Source organism: Pezoporus occidentalis, unplaced genomic scaffold (assembly GCF_034315485.1).
Source record: "Pezoporus occidentalis ecotype Australia unplaced genomic scaffold, CSIRO_AGI_Poc_V1 ctg3, whole genome shotgun sequence".
In the NCBI taxonomy this organism is placed as follows: domain Eukaryota; kingdom Metazoa; phylum Chordata; class Aves; order Psittaciformes; family Psittacidae; genus Pezoporus; species Pezoporus occidentalis.
The window spans coordinates 19,337,392-19,349,906 of record NW_026914940.1 but is presented as its reverse complement, the minus strand read 5'-3'; the positions used below and the strand labels follow the sequence as shown (position 1 = coordinate 19,349,906).

The 12,515-nt window shown below is 34.9% G+C and overlaps 1 protein-coding gene across 49 annotated transcripts in view; it reads left to right on the top strand.

Moving 5' to 3' along the window:
- The window catches only part of RIMS2 (regulating synaptic membrane exocytosis 2), a 455,883-nt gene that overhangs the window by 129,991 nt on the left and 313,377 nt on the right, over positions 1–12,515 (top strand). For 4 of the 49 annotated variants that reach the window (XM_062627245.1, XM_062627247.1, XM_062627249.1 and 1 more), the window contains exon 1: positions 2,071–2,649. The exons of 39 other annotated variants lie outside the window; for them this stretch is intronic. In XM_062627245.1, coding sequence (XP_062483229.1) covers positions 2,528–2,649 — 122 coding nt within the window. In that variant the 5' untranslated portion in view covers positions 2,071–2,527. Of the gene's footprint in view, positions 1–2,068; positions 2,650–12,515 lie in introns of those variants that run through there. 6 more of the 49 variants (XM_062627233.1, XM_062627230.1, XM_062627235.1 and 3 more) reach the window with 3 other exon arrangements.

Below are 12,515 nucleotides of genomic sequence, written 5' to 3'. Positions count from 1 at the left end.
ATCCCTGCAGATACTGGAAGGCTGCTACGAGGTCTCCACCCAGCCTTCTCTTCTCCAGGCTGAACAGCCCCAACTTTCTCAGCCTGTCTTCATATGGGAGGTGCTCCAGTCCCCTGATCATCCTCGTGGCCCTTCTCTGGACTTGTTCCAACAGTTCCATGTTCTTTTTATGTTGAGGATGCCAGAACTGCACACAATACTCCAAGTGAGTTTTATTTTTGTCTTTTCCTTATTAACAGTTTTACTTGCATGAGTATCTGCAAAGTGCTCTCAATTCCTTACTCCAGAATTAAATGAAAAAAATTAGAAATATCCATTTTGTCAGCAGTTTTAGAACTTTCATTTTAAATATCTGAAAATGAAGGCATAGAAAGGTATCAAATGTCCAGACCTTGACTGCAACTTCAAAAACATTTTGGCTATGATGACCATTCATAAGGCACAGAACAAAATGGTGATACACTTGAAATATATGATAAAATATTAGTCTTGTACCTGTTCCATGGTTAACATTGTCTCTGAACTGTTTAGTGGTGCATAGCAGACTAATAATTATTTGAATAACTTGAATTATTTGTAACAGGATAATTCTTTTTCTCGCAGCAGATTAAAAAATGTTGTCTTTTGATGCAATGAATGTAAAGGCAAATTTTTGTATGTTACAAACATGAAATCTCTGTAATGTAAGCAAGGTGGTTGCCAAGTACTAAGTTTTCATTTTATTATAGCAAGATAGCCATAAATACTCATTAGCTCCTAATCCAGGATCTCAACAGCTACGTTTTGCCATACATGTAGCCTGGTACTTTTAACCACAAATTGTAATACATTCCTCAAATACAAGTATGTCTGTAATGCACATTATGCAGTAGGCATAAAACAGGTATTAAAAACTATTTTGTGCAGTACTTTGTAGGTTTCCACATAAGTTCTGGGAACAGTTTTATTAGCTCATATTTTCTCCATTATATTTTTGGAAATACATAACATGGGTGTTGGTGGGGAGTCTTTACATCTCTTTTAAAGGGGAAAATTTTGTTCTGAGTTGTAGCTGCCATCCTTCCGGCCAAAGAAACCTGGATTGGTGCTGCTTTCTTTGCACATCCATACAACACTTTAATTAGCTGGAAGCTTGCTTATTCCCATATCTTCTGGGATTAAAATCACTTTCAATGGAAGAGCTTTAATAATGTTCTTCATTTTATGTTGGCTTATTTGGAGATTTTGTAATTAGTGCTAAGATGTTAAAAACTGTGGGTAGGAAATGAGATATTCTAAGGAAAATCCTTTTAATTGATATTTTTCAGTTTGACAATGATAGAGTATGTTCTGTAATGTTATATGATGTCATCCTCTGGCTCAAGCATTAAAAGAGGAAAAATATGTTTTTTAGTCAGGGGTATTTATTTTCTTTACGTTTAATGGTATTTGCCATGCATATTATGCTGCAGAAACTCAGTGTGTTCCATTAGGTGACCAATTCTACTTGGTCTTTGACTTCCTGTACTGTATGTGTACTGGAGGCATAGGCTTCTAAGACAGTGGGTTTTGCTGGAAGTGGACAGGTACGGAGCACTGAAATAAAAGCTTGATTTTGCTTGGTTCCATCATGGCTGATTCTGTGCAATGAACTTTTAAAAGGTGCTGAAGGCTTCCTATTTTGAAATGTGCATATATAATGCAGCCATTCCTTTTAGTAATTGTTCAGGTTTGCATGATAAATCGTTGCCTTGATGCTGTATGTACAGTACCTGACAGATTAGTTATGTATGGATTGTATGCTGTTTGCTTCAGTCCTGAATTGATGCTACATTTAAATGTTTGCACTGAGAAAACCTGTTATCTCATGTGAGGTACAGTATAGCTTTTCAGATGTGAGACACAAGGTCTATTGTTACAGTCTCAGTGCTTCACGTTGTTTATTATATGCAGAATATTTTGAGAGTGTCTTTCTGTCCTGTAGAGCTGCCTTTACATTAAGAAAAAAAAAAAAAAAAAGACCTACATACACAGCCACCGGTATTAGTCATTTTTCCAGGGGAGGGAAGGAGGAGGGGAGATGCAGAAATCCTCCTCCTTTTAGACAGTAGTAACAGTGTGAGGATGCCTTGTCCTCATTTTTTTACTTCTGAGATTTTATTGCTGGCAGCCAGATGTGCTGAAACTCCTGACGACAGCATCTATTCACTGTGTGTTTTTAATAGGCTTGGAGAAATATGAGTAGAGTACATGAAAGCAGCTCAGCTTCACACTTTATCTGGGAATGCCCAAAAAGCTTACTGCTGTTTAGAATTCTTGCTACAGTCAGGAGAAAGCCGCACGGGAACTAAATCTTCTACGACTGAAATCTTCTAAGAATAATGACTGTACAATTAACTATCAGCCCCTGCTCATTTAAGCACAGTTTTTACAGAGACCAGGAGAAATATGGAACTTGATTGGCATGTTTGCATTTGATGGTGTGTGCAAAATAGATGACTTTTAAGACAGGTGGTGAAGAAAAATAGAAAGGAAGGAAAGAGAGAAAATGCAATTTGAGACACTGCGCCAGGTCTGCAATTCTGTTTTATCTCATTTTCATGGGGTTTTTTCATCCCCTCCAAATATTTTACAAAATGATCTTTTTGGACAAACATTGAACAACACTAGGTGAGTAGAAATGCAGCATTTTGCCTTACCTTTTCTATGCTGATAGTAATCTATTTGCATGTTTTTCAGTGGGGTACTTTTATAATTGCACTCAGATATTAGTATTTTTATGGTAGCAGTGAGTCTCTTCTGTTGGTGCTTTTATGTTTTATGTAAGGGTTACATGAGAACTCAATCTGCAGAAATAAAGGCAGCAAAGATTGAATAAAATATTTAAGATGGTTATTTATCTTTCAAATACATTAGCTACTATTAGAAGCTAGCATTATTAACTGTAATCCTTAAAGCATATTAAATATTCATAACCATATTTGTCCGAGAAAATGATTTCTCTGTGGATGTGGCAGTGAAAGGATTAAATGCTCTAAGATGTGTCTGTTTAACTGTACCTAATTTAGTGGGAGCTGTAAATTAGTACTCTTGCATACCTTTTGCAAAATAGGCAGGAAGCAGTTTCTCATTTTTAGAAGACTTAGATTGTGTGTGTGATGCTTTTTAATAATCTTTTTAACTGCCCAAATTGTAGCTGATCAGTGTGGATGCTTTGCAGCAGGTCAGTCAGCTCTGTAGGCTGTCCTTTCATAAATAGCTGTTGTTTTGTGGGAATTAGAAAGGATAGGAAGAAGTTGTTGTTTATTGATGTGAGTTGGTTATTAAATTGATTATTTAGAATATTTTTGAGGGGGTAAACTGCATTAATAATGACTCCCTTTTGTGGCATTATTCAGTAAACATACTATAATACTGATGTTTAGAACTTTTTCATACTGCTATAAAATATTAACAGTGAAAACTATGAAGAATTTTATCTAAAAGAGTGTGAGTGCAGATCAGGGAGAAAATGAATCCTGTAGTTTTTATAAAGATCGTGCGCTGATGGAAACATTCTGGAAAAAGGGTGGAAGTTGTATTGCAGAGACTATGTCTAGCACTTTTCTCTGTATCTGAGAGTGAAATCCCTTGAAAAATGGCTATTATTCCTTAAATAGAGCAATATTTGCACTCAATACTTAGAAAACTGTTACCATTTTATTTCCCAGAATATTGCTGTAAGGATTCCCTCCCTTACTGCTGGTGTTTCTTTTATAAATATTTTAATATTTATTTAATGTTACTCTTTTCAAGTTTTGATGTCTTGGGTATGGATTTCTAATTAAGCATGCAAAATTATGGAGGTAGCTTTGGTAATCATCATCACTTTAATAAATTAAGAGGTTTTTAGACACATAAGAATCTGTAGTCCATGAGATTTTTTTTTCTCACATCCCTTTGGAGTATTGTGAAATCTTTGAACCTCTACAAAAAGGAGCAATAATTTAGGTATTATCAACTGTGATTGTAAAAGAGTGCCTGTTTCCAAGTGCATAGTTTCAGGCCTGCAGCAACCGACAAAGCCCTTAGCAACTATTCTTATCAGGTACAAACCAAGTTCTGAATCTCTGGATCTGTTTTTACAGATCAAAATGCATGCTTTTTGTTAGGATTTTTTTTTAATATACATATGCATGATGTTTTTAGTTGGTTTTTTTGTTTGTAAATCTCTTGCAAAAGCTGGATACTTATGTCTATGGTATCAGTTTCACATCACAAGGCATCTGAGAATTATTTTATTCCATTTACTGTGCCTGAGGTTTAGAATTATATTTATTCTGGAAGACTGGCAAACAAGAAAGCACTATGAGGAAACCTAGACTCCTATCTAGTATGGGCTGCCTTACTTAGGGTGAGAATATTTTTCTATTTATAAGAAGTAATGTCATTTTCTAGGTACCAATTTTGGCCTCTATAGAACATCGTGTAGTTTTTTAACAATATGCAGCAGTAATTATGAGAGGCTAAGTCATGTATGCTGTCTTCTGAAGTTAAAGTTAGTTGAAAGTTATTTAAGGTTATTTAGTCAGAAAAATTCCATCTTCTGAATAAGTACCAGTATTTTAAATTTTATCTTGATAAAAGGGCTTTGAGGAAGCCATCTATTGAATAGTCACTAAAAAATCTTTCTGACATTTATTTCAGAGACTAGTCCTTTCTGTTGTCTTACTGATTTAAAAAAAAAAATAAAAATATTTTTGTCATTAAATCAATCCTAGCGTCTGTTTTAGGTAGCTTTTTCAGTTAAAGCTTTGCATGGTTAATGTAATGCTCTAGCTAAAAACTAATAGTTCCTGCATTAAGAGTTAATGTTTCAGAACTGTGATAAGGAAAACAAAAATACCTCTAGCATATAAAAGATTCTGATTTGATGAAGTATAGCATGGTTTGTCTCTTCAGACTTCGAAGTTAAATATTTTTCAGAATAAAAAGATATGACCCTTTTTCTTTTTAAGTTTTTCTTTCTGGTTTTACATCTAAAAAGTAAAAGTCAGATTCCAGAAAGGTAAGGGCTGACATTAAGCATAGGATGATTAACTAATGTGAAGAAAACAGGTTAATGCATGCTAATAGTATAGCAGAAAATGCAATATAAAACAGTGATAGGGAAGTAGATAGTATGCATATAACTGTAACTGAAAATAGATTCATATTAATTTTCACATTGTGTTCTTTGAATTCTTCAATTCTTCTAGAAGTTTAGACGTCTTGTGATTTTGTTGCAGGAAAGCCAGTTATCTCAGCCTTCGCTTTCTTATATTTTACCAGACATTAATAGGAGAATATATTAAACTGGTTTTTATAATTTTCCATAGAAACCTTACATGAGTTGGATTTTTATTTGCATATATTTCGTGTTGCAGTAGCTGATGTGAGAGCACACAAATGATATTAAACTCCTCATGAGTTATATTGGCAATTCAGTTCTCCTTTGCCAGCTACATGGCAATGCTTTGCTGTAAGATGATGCTGGGAGCGTAAACTGATAGCTGCTTTCTGGACCTTCCTCCTGGTCCTGCACATCTCTGTCTGACATTATCCACTCCATCCAGTTGAAGGAGTAAGAGCTATCACTTTACCTCAAAACCGTGTGTCACCTATGTTGGGGACTGTAATGTTATTTCCTGTGTAATAGGTTACTTTTTATTGAAAAAGGATTAGAATTACCTCATGTCAGGAGGTCACAAGAATTGTTTTGCATTCTTACCATTTGGCAAATAGCTAGCTTGTGGAATAAATTCTTCAAGTTTCTGGGAAAGAAAGTATGGAAAAGAAATCACGAGCCCTTTTCTGAAAACATACTAAGGCTTACATTACATCCAAATTCTGAAGCAGTGTCTAAAGGAGCTTCAGGTTTTTTTGCTGTCTAAATTTTTTTCTGATGAATTTCAGTGATATACTTTTCATTCAAATGACTAAAGATGATGAAATAAATAAAGTTTTTACATGTCTTCAAAACATTTAGTTACCAGATAAGCTGGATTTTCTGATTGCCATTCTTCATTTAGAGTTTAGTGTGCAAATACTGTGCTGTCAGATGCTCTATTTGTAGCAGCATGCTTTGCAAAGTCACAGTTGCTTTGGGCAATGTTCAGATTAACACATCACTGCATAATGGTGAGTATCCGTTGTGACTAAAATTGATACGAACTGTACAGAGCAGTATCAGTCCAATTTTACCATTGCAGAATATATTAACAGCTTTCCTCTGAGAATGGAAAGCAGTGGATTTACCTAAATCTGGTTTCTCCCACAACACATTGGTACTTTGTTACAGCTATGTGAAAGTGAATTTGTTGTCTAGGTTGGCCACACAGGGGCACAAGATAACTAATGTTTCTGGCCCAAAAATAGTACAGAGTTTGTTATCAAATTCTGTGTACAGCAGAGACTTTCAAAGCCTGGAATGGTTTGAAATTAGATGCACTTAGATTAGAAAAGTAAACTGTGTTTTATTAAAGACAAATATTTTTAAAGACTCCTTAAAAGTTTTCACTTTTTCAATCCCTTGGTAAGCATCTTTTGGTTCAATGCATTGATTTTCAGAAGGTCACTAAAATACCTAATAAATTAGCCTGCTCATGAAACCAGATATTTACAGAGAAAATATAATTTAAGAAGAAAAATATGATTTGCATTCATTATCTAATTTTCAGTTTCATTTCCTGAATATACCTGTGAGCTATTTACTAATGATCAGCTATATAATGAAGTCAACGCATGATGTCAATAATTACTGTTACAGACAACTGTTGTTTGTCATGATGCAAGTAATCATTACTTTGACATTGAAGGAAAAAGTTCATTTTCTGTTCCTTGTTGGGAAACAATTCTGTCAAGATATTCCTGTAGAATAGGTTTGAGGTTTTTTTTCTGACTCTTACCCAGTTCAACAGAGAGGTTTGCTATAATTCTAAGGGAACGTTGCATTTTCAAATATTAGTCTAAGAGCCAAGGATAAACCACACTGATGGCATTAGAACTAAGAACATATTATCCATATTCTGACACACAATAGTGAATAATGACTGAAACTGACTCTCCTCACTTTCAACATCTATCTTGCCTATAACTATGTTTAAAAATTTAGTTGGGATTTTCATATCTGCTCCCTTTTACCTCCATAATAGATTCATGTAATCCTGTTTTAAATAATTCCGTGAAATTTGCAACTGATGTCCTTTCTCATGCGATGTTGGAAGAAAATCCAGGACATCCGTTTGTATTCCTACCATGTATTTTTTCCTTAATGAGTTTAAAGGCATAGCAAACCTGCTTCCTCCCCTGGTTCTTAACTGTTTGAGCCTTCCTTCTGACCCAATCAGGAATCCAAAACTAAGCTAGCACCAGATGTCTATATTACTTCAGAGAGGTTATCCATCTCAAATTATCCTCTGTCTTTTTTATTTGCTAAAATTAGAGGCATAAGCCACTTCTATAAACATAAGGGGAAGACTGGCTGGGACAGCAAGTTGTATGTACAAGGCAGAGAGAGACTTGCAGCTGTGTGCTCGGGTTTTTTTGCACCTTTTCCATGGGTCCCTCCCATAGAGCACTTCATGTCCTCTTTGAGCTGCAAATACCTAACACCATCTGTCCTTTGTCCCTTGATTTGCTACTTTGGGAGAAAGTGGGAAAAGTGGCATGAGTTTTTAAATCTTCTCATCTTCCTATTTCCCTTGGAGGAAGCAACTGAACGTATTAATTTTCCACAAAACTATTTCTTTCTGAGAAGAAATGCTGTATTTCGTCCTGTTTTGGCAGCCGTTGGGTTTTAGGTTTGTTTTTTAAATCTTATTTCTAGGAAAAGCCATCTCTGTAACTCCTGCTACAGATATTTTCAGACAGGAAAGAGATTTTCTTACAGAACGATTTCTCTTCACATCTCGTCCAGCTCTGGAGAGAGATACCTTCTGTTACTTCCACCTCAGTTGCTACAGATTTAATAAGGTGACATATGCTACCTCCATGAATCTCACAGAGCTTCAGTATTTGCAGCCATAACAGGTTTCTGTCTATTCTTATTGTGCATCAGCTGTTGTTATCTGATGATGGTAGTAAAATCTTAGTTGACATATGATCTTAATCTCCCACCAGCAAGAAAAAAAGAGGATGAGTCAGAGGTGGATAATTTATTTCCAGGTAGTAATTCAGATTGTATGTTAAATTGACAAATTTAAATAATCCTAAACTTGGAAATGGTTAAGCATGCCTTAAAACTTTATTTTTTTCCCTCACCTGTGTGAAAGCAACAGAAATCTGGGCTATATTTGCGTTACCAAGTGCAACATTTTTGTTCAGAGCATGTAAAAAGAATCTCTTTCCTTTCTTGAATAACTCAGATAACTCATATCGTTCCTTAGAACATCCACACAAGATGTGGGTATTATCTTCTTTTTCTGGAGGAAGAAAAGTCAGAAGTGTGATATTAAGAAATGACTAGTGATTTTGTGTACTGAGATTGAAACATTTTGAAGATACTTGTCCAATGACAAGAGCTCAGTAGTTTATGAAAACTGTATATTCTAATATGGACATCCAAAACCCAAAGTTGACAGTCATGACCCTTGATATGTCTGAGGATAGATTGAGCTGTGATGACTGAAACAAAAACCAGCCCCAGCTATCCATTTTACTCTTCTTGTGAGTGCTGTCACTCTGGTAAAACTGGCATGAATGCTATGTGAATCTGCTCCATACTGCCTCACTTTAGAGTCTGGTTTGTTGGTATGAGGCAAAGTGAATATGCTAGGCCATTTGGTGCAGATGGTCAGACTCATATTCATAAATATTTCTGTTTTCCCACTTGTACAGCCAAAAACTCATGGTGAGGGTCTTCATGAGTCCTGCTTTGCTTAGTACCAAGTATATGAAGAAATGGTTGGCAGGACTCATGCAGTCCCTCACCTTTTTTTCACTCCTTTCTGTATACTTCATAGCTCTTTTCATTTTGGGTCAGTAAGTTAAATCACATGCATGTTTATGGTACAATGTGTCTACTGTTGGCACTATTTGCCAGGTCAGTAATAGTAATTACAATGCACTGTAGAAATCTGGGGCTTTGAAAATCAAAACTTCCGTTATCAGAACTAAAGAACGTCTTTGTATTCCTTGACACAGAAGTGTTGCCAGCTGCTCCTGCCACCCTTAGTGACTCAGTGAAGCAGTGGAGTGGGGGAGGACCACTTCTGTTGGTGTGGGCCCTGCTGTTTCTGGATTTTCTTTTTTTCCTGTTTTTGATCATTTTGCATAGTGTGATTTCTGGGCAGGAAGAGAATTAGAAGGGAAAATAAACCCTTTTAAACCTCTACTGTAGACAGACAGGTACAAATAAAATCAGAACATTTGGCTGTGTAGGTCTGGTTAAGCTGGGGCGGAACAGTACTGCAGCTACAGTGCTTCTTTCCTCTTAGGTGAGACAGGGCTGTCCTACCAGTTGCTAACTGTGAACCTAGAGTCCCTTTAGATTTCTCAGGAATGCACTCTTGGTTTTGCACTATAAAGGTAGAATGCAGGTTTACTCGTAGAAAACACTATGTGTCAAAATAATACAAGAGAGATAGGCGTCTGGTGGGCCTCAGGTGCTTTACAAGGTTTTGAGATAAGGAATAAAAAATTAAATATTGGCCCCTGAAAATCTAAGATGATTGTTGGAGGTAACAGTATCATTTTAGCTTTCCCTGAGATAAAATGTTTGAAGGAGAAGTTGGAAGCATTTCAAGTCCTTGGCTTCACTTCAGCATGTGCTTTGCAACAGGGAGGCAAAGGAAGCTTTCTGGTTTCTGCTTTTTTGTTTCTTAGCCTGAAAGGAAATAATTATGAGAATAAGAAATGAAATAAAAATTGTTTTGTATTAGAGAATTTTGTCCCAACTTTGTCTAAGAATGACAGGGAATACAGATTGAATTGCTGAAACATAACTTTTGTTGATTCTAGAATAAGAATTGAGTTGAATTTAGTGTGCAGAAGTCAAAGTGAATTTGCACAGCGTCTATATATATAAAAATGAAATATGTCTTGATTAATATATCTTATCCTACCTGCAATTTTTAGCTTATTTTTCTGATTAAGATATACTTCCAAATTCCAATTCTCTGGTATTCAGGATAATTTTTTATCATGAAACTTTATCTCTACTTTCAATAAATTAGTTGTCTCTTACATAGTAATAGCCGTACAAATTATAATAGGAACAATAACCTTGTTAAAAGGTGCATGCAATTAAGCTGACAAGCAGGTAATGCAATTATGATAATTGCTTTAAAATAGTTATAATTTTAATGTATAAAATAATATGTAAAGTCATAGAGGAATACTCTAAACCAAGTAAGTTTAGTATGTGGCTTAACTATTGTGCGCCAAAGATGGACCTGTTGGCGTGTAATATATATGTATATTTGTAAGTAAATAATAATTCACTTCTTTATTAAACAAGTAGTAGAATAATGAAATATTTGTCTCAAATTTTAGGATTTTTTTCCTCCACAAAACAGGTTTAAAATATTATTTTTAAGGTGACAGAAATGAATAAAACATTCCTGAAAGATGGCACCTCAGGATTTCAAGAAAATTTTACACTCCAGTTATTGATTTATTATATCTAGTCCTACAAAATATGTTTGTAAGTACAAGTTTACAAACATAACAAAAAATCTAGGATAACATTAAAAACTTTGACTGAAACAGCAAGCATAAATTCTCTCCTCCCCTCTTACCCTCTCCTTTTTTATATGCTAATGTTTCTCTTTACATTTCTTGTTTTTTTTCCTAGTATGATTTTTTTTGTTGTTGGTTCTGTGCACTCTAAGTACATTTTGCATGGATGTTAGGATCCCAGGGGTAGCTGGCATTTCATTCACTTGAGCACTTATTTTTTTCATTGCTAATGGTGGCATTGTTCTGCTATAAAATTACAAGACAAATGTGGGGTTTAGAGAAGACCCAACTTTTATAGCTCTGCTGTGACTCTAACACTGTTTGATCATTACTTAAATAAGTAAAGCTTCCCAGTAAGTGTGCTGTTTTCAAGAACTCTTCCAGTATAATGTGCTTCATCTGCCTGTCATACTTTTGAAAGTTTTGGAAAAGAGTCAGGGAGAACAGAAAAAGTTTTATAATGCAACAAGAACTGCAATATTAAACCCACAGAAATTCATATAATTTATGTGCGCAAAAGCTTGCCTGCACTTAGCATGGATCTTTAATTTTAAAGCATGCTCATTTGTTGCTCATCAACATAACAGTGGTGTATAAGGAATACCTGTAATAATAATTCAAATATCTTACTTTAGAGTAAAGCAAGAGAAGAAGGTGTTAGTGTTGGTCAGTCAAAAACCTGGAGTCGCAGGGTTCTGAATTCTACACCTGCTACTTTCGACATGTCCTTTGTAGTGCCAAGATAATTATTTAACTGCTGGAATTTTATGAGATATGTTTCATATTTAATACTTCATGGGAGTCTCGGATGTTTAATTTATAAATATTTGCAAAGGTTTTCATGATCCTGGGTTCATATGTATATGCAAGTGAAAGACTTTTGCATTCTCTTTCTTGGGAATTTAGGTTCGTCTTTAAATTTTAGGCCATGTAGCAGAATAACTTAAATATCTTGGAAATATACAAGGATTTTGTGCTGAACCGTTCACTTGCACTAAGGATGCCGTTTGTCATACTGTCTGCCAACTGCATCATATTACTAAGTACATTATTTCCTTACATACTGTCAGCTACACAGCTGATACGTCCTCACTGCAGTGATGTGTTTGTCTTGACATAGGTCTTTCAGAAGTTTTTTTTCACTAATTTAAGAATTTAACATAATTTGTCAAATCTGTATTCATATACAAATAAAGCAAATGTATTTGTACTTGCAAAGAAATTCTTAAGCATGAGGATGTTGTTTATCAAGCATGTTTGATAATCATAGAATTTTATAGGTTGGAAAAGACCTTGAAGATCATTGAGTTCAACCACTAACCTATCATTGCTGAGTCCACCACTAAACCGTGTACATAACATAACAAAACAACACAAAAAAGCATCTATGCAAGGTACTCAGAGACCTTGCTCATAAAATTGCACTAGTTTACAGAAATACATTGTTTTCCCATTAATTACAGGAAAAAGAATTAATTCTGCAGGGGATGTTGTGTGGCTTCTTTACAGTAAACTGGGGAAAAACCTGTAGATCTGCATTTTTGTGGATTTTACATTGCAGTACTTATACACAGCTAATGCAAGGGGATCTTTATTGGATTCTGGTCAGTTGATATAATGCAGCATGAATAAGTGTATTTTAAGAGTTCACAGCTGAGAAATTTGAACATTTCTTACTTAACTTTAGTTGGGAAATCTTTTGTATAATCACTGATGTCTAAACGCTGTCTCAATAATCACTTTTTAACTTTTTTTAATTGATTAGCAAGGTATGTTAATCAGTATTTAATTTTGATTACATACGAATGATATCTAAACTGTTCTTGTGTCATATAGAA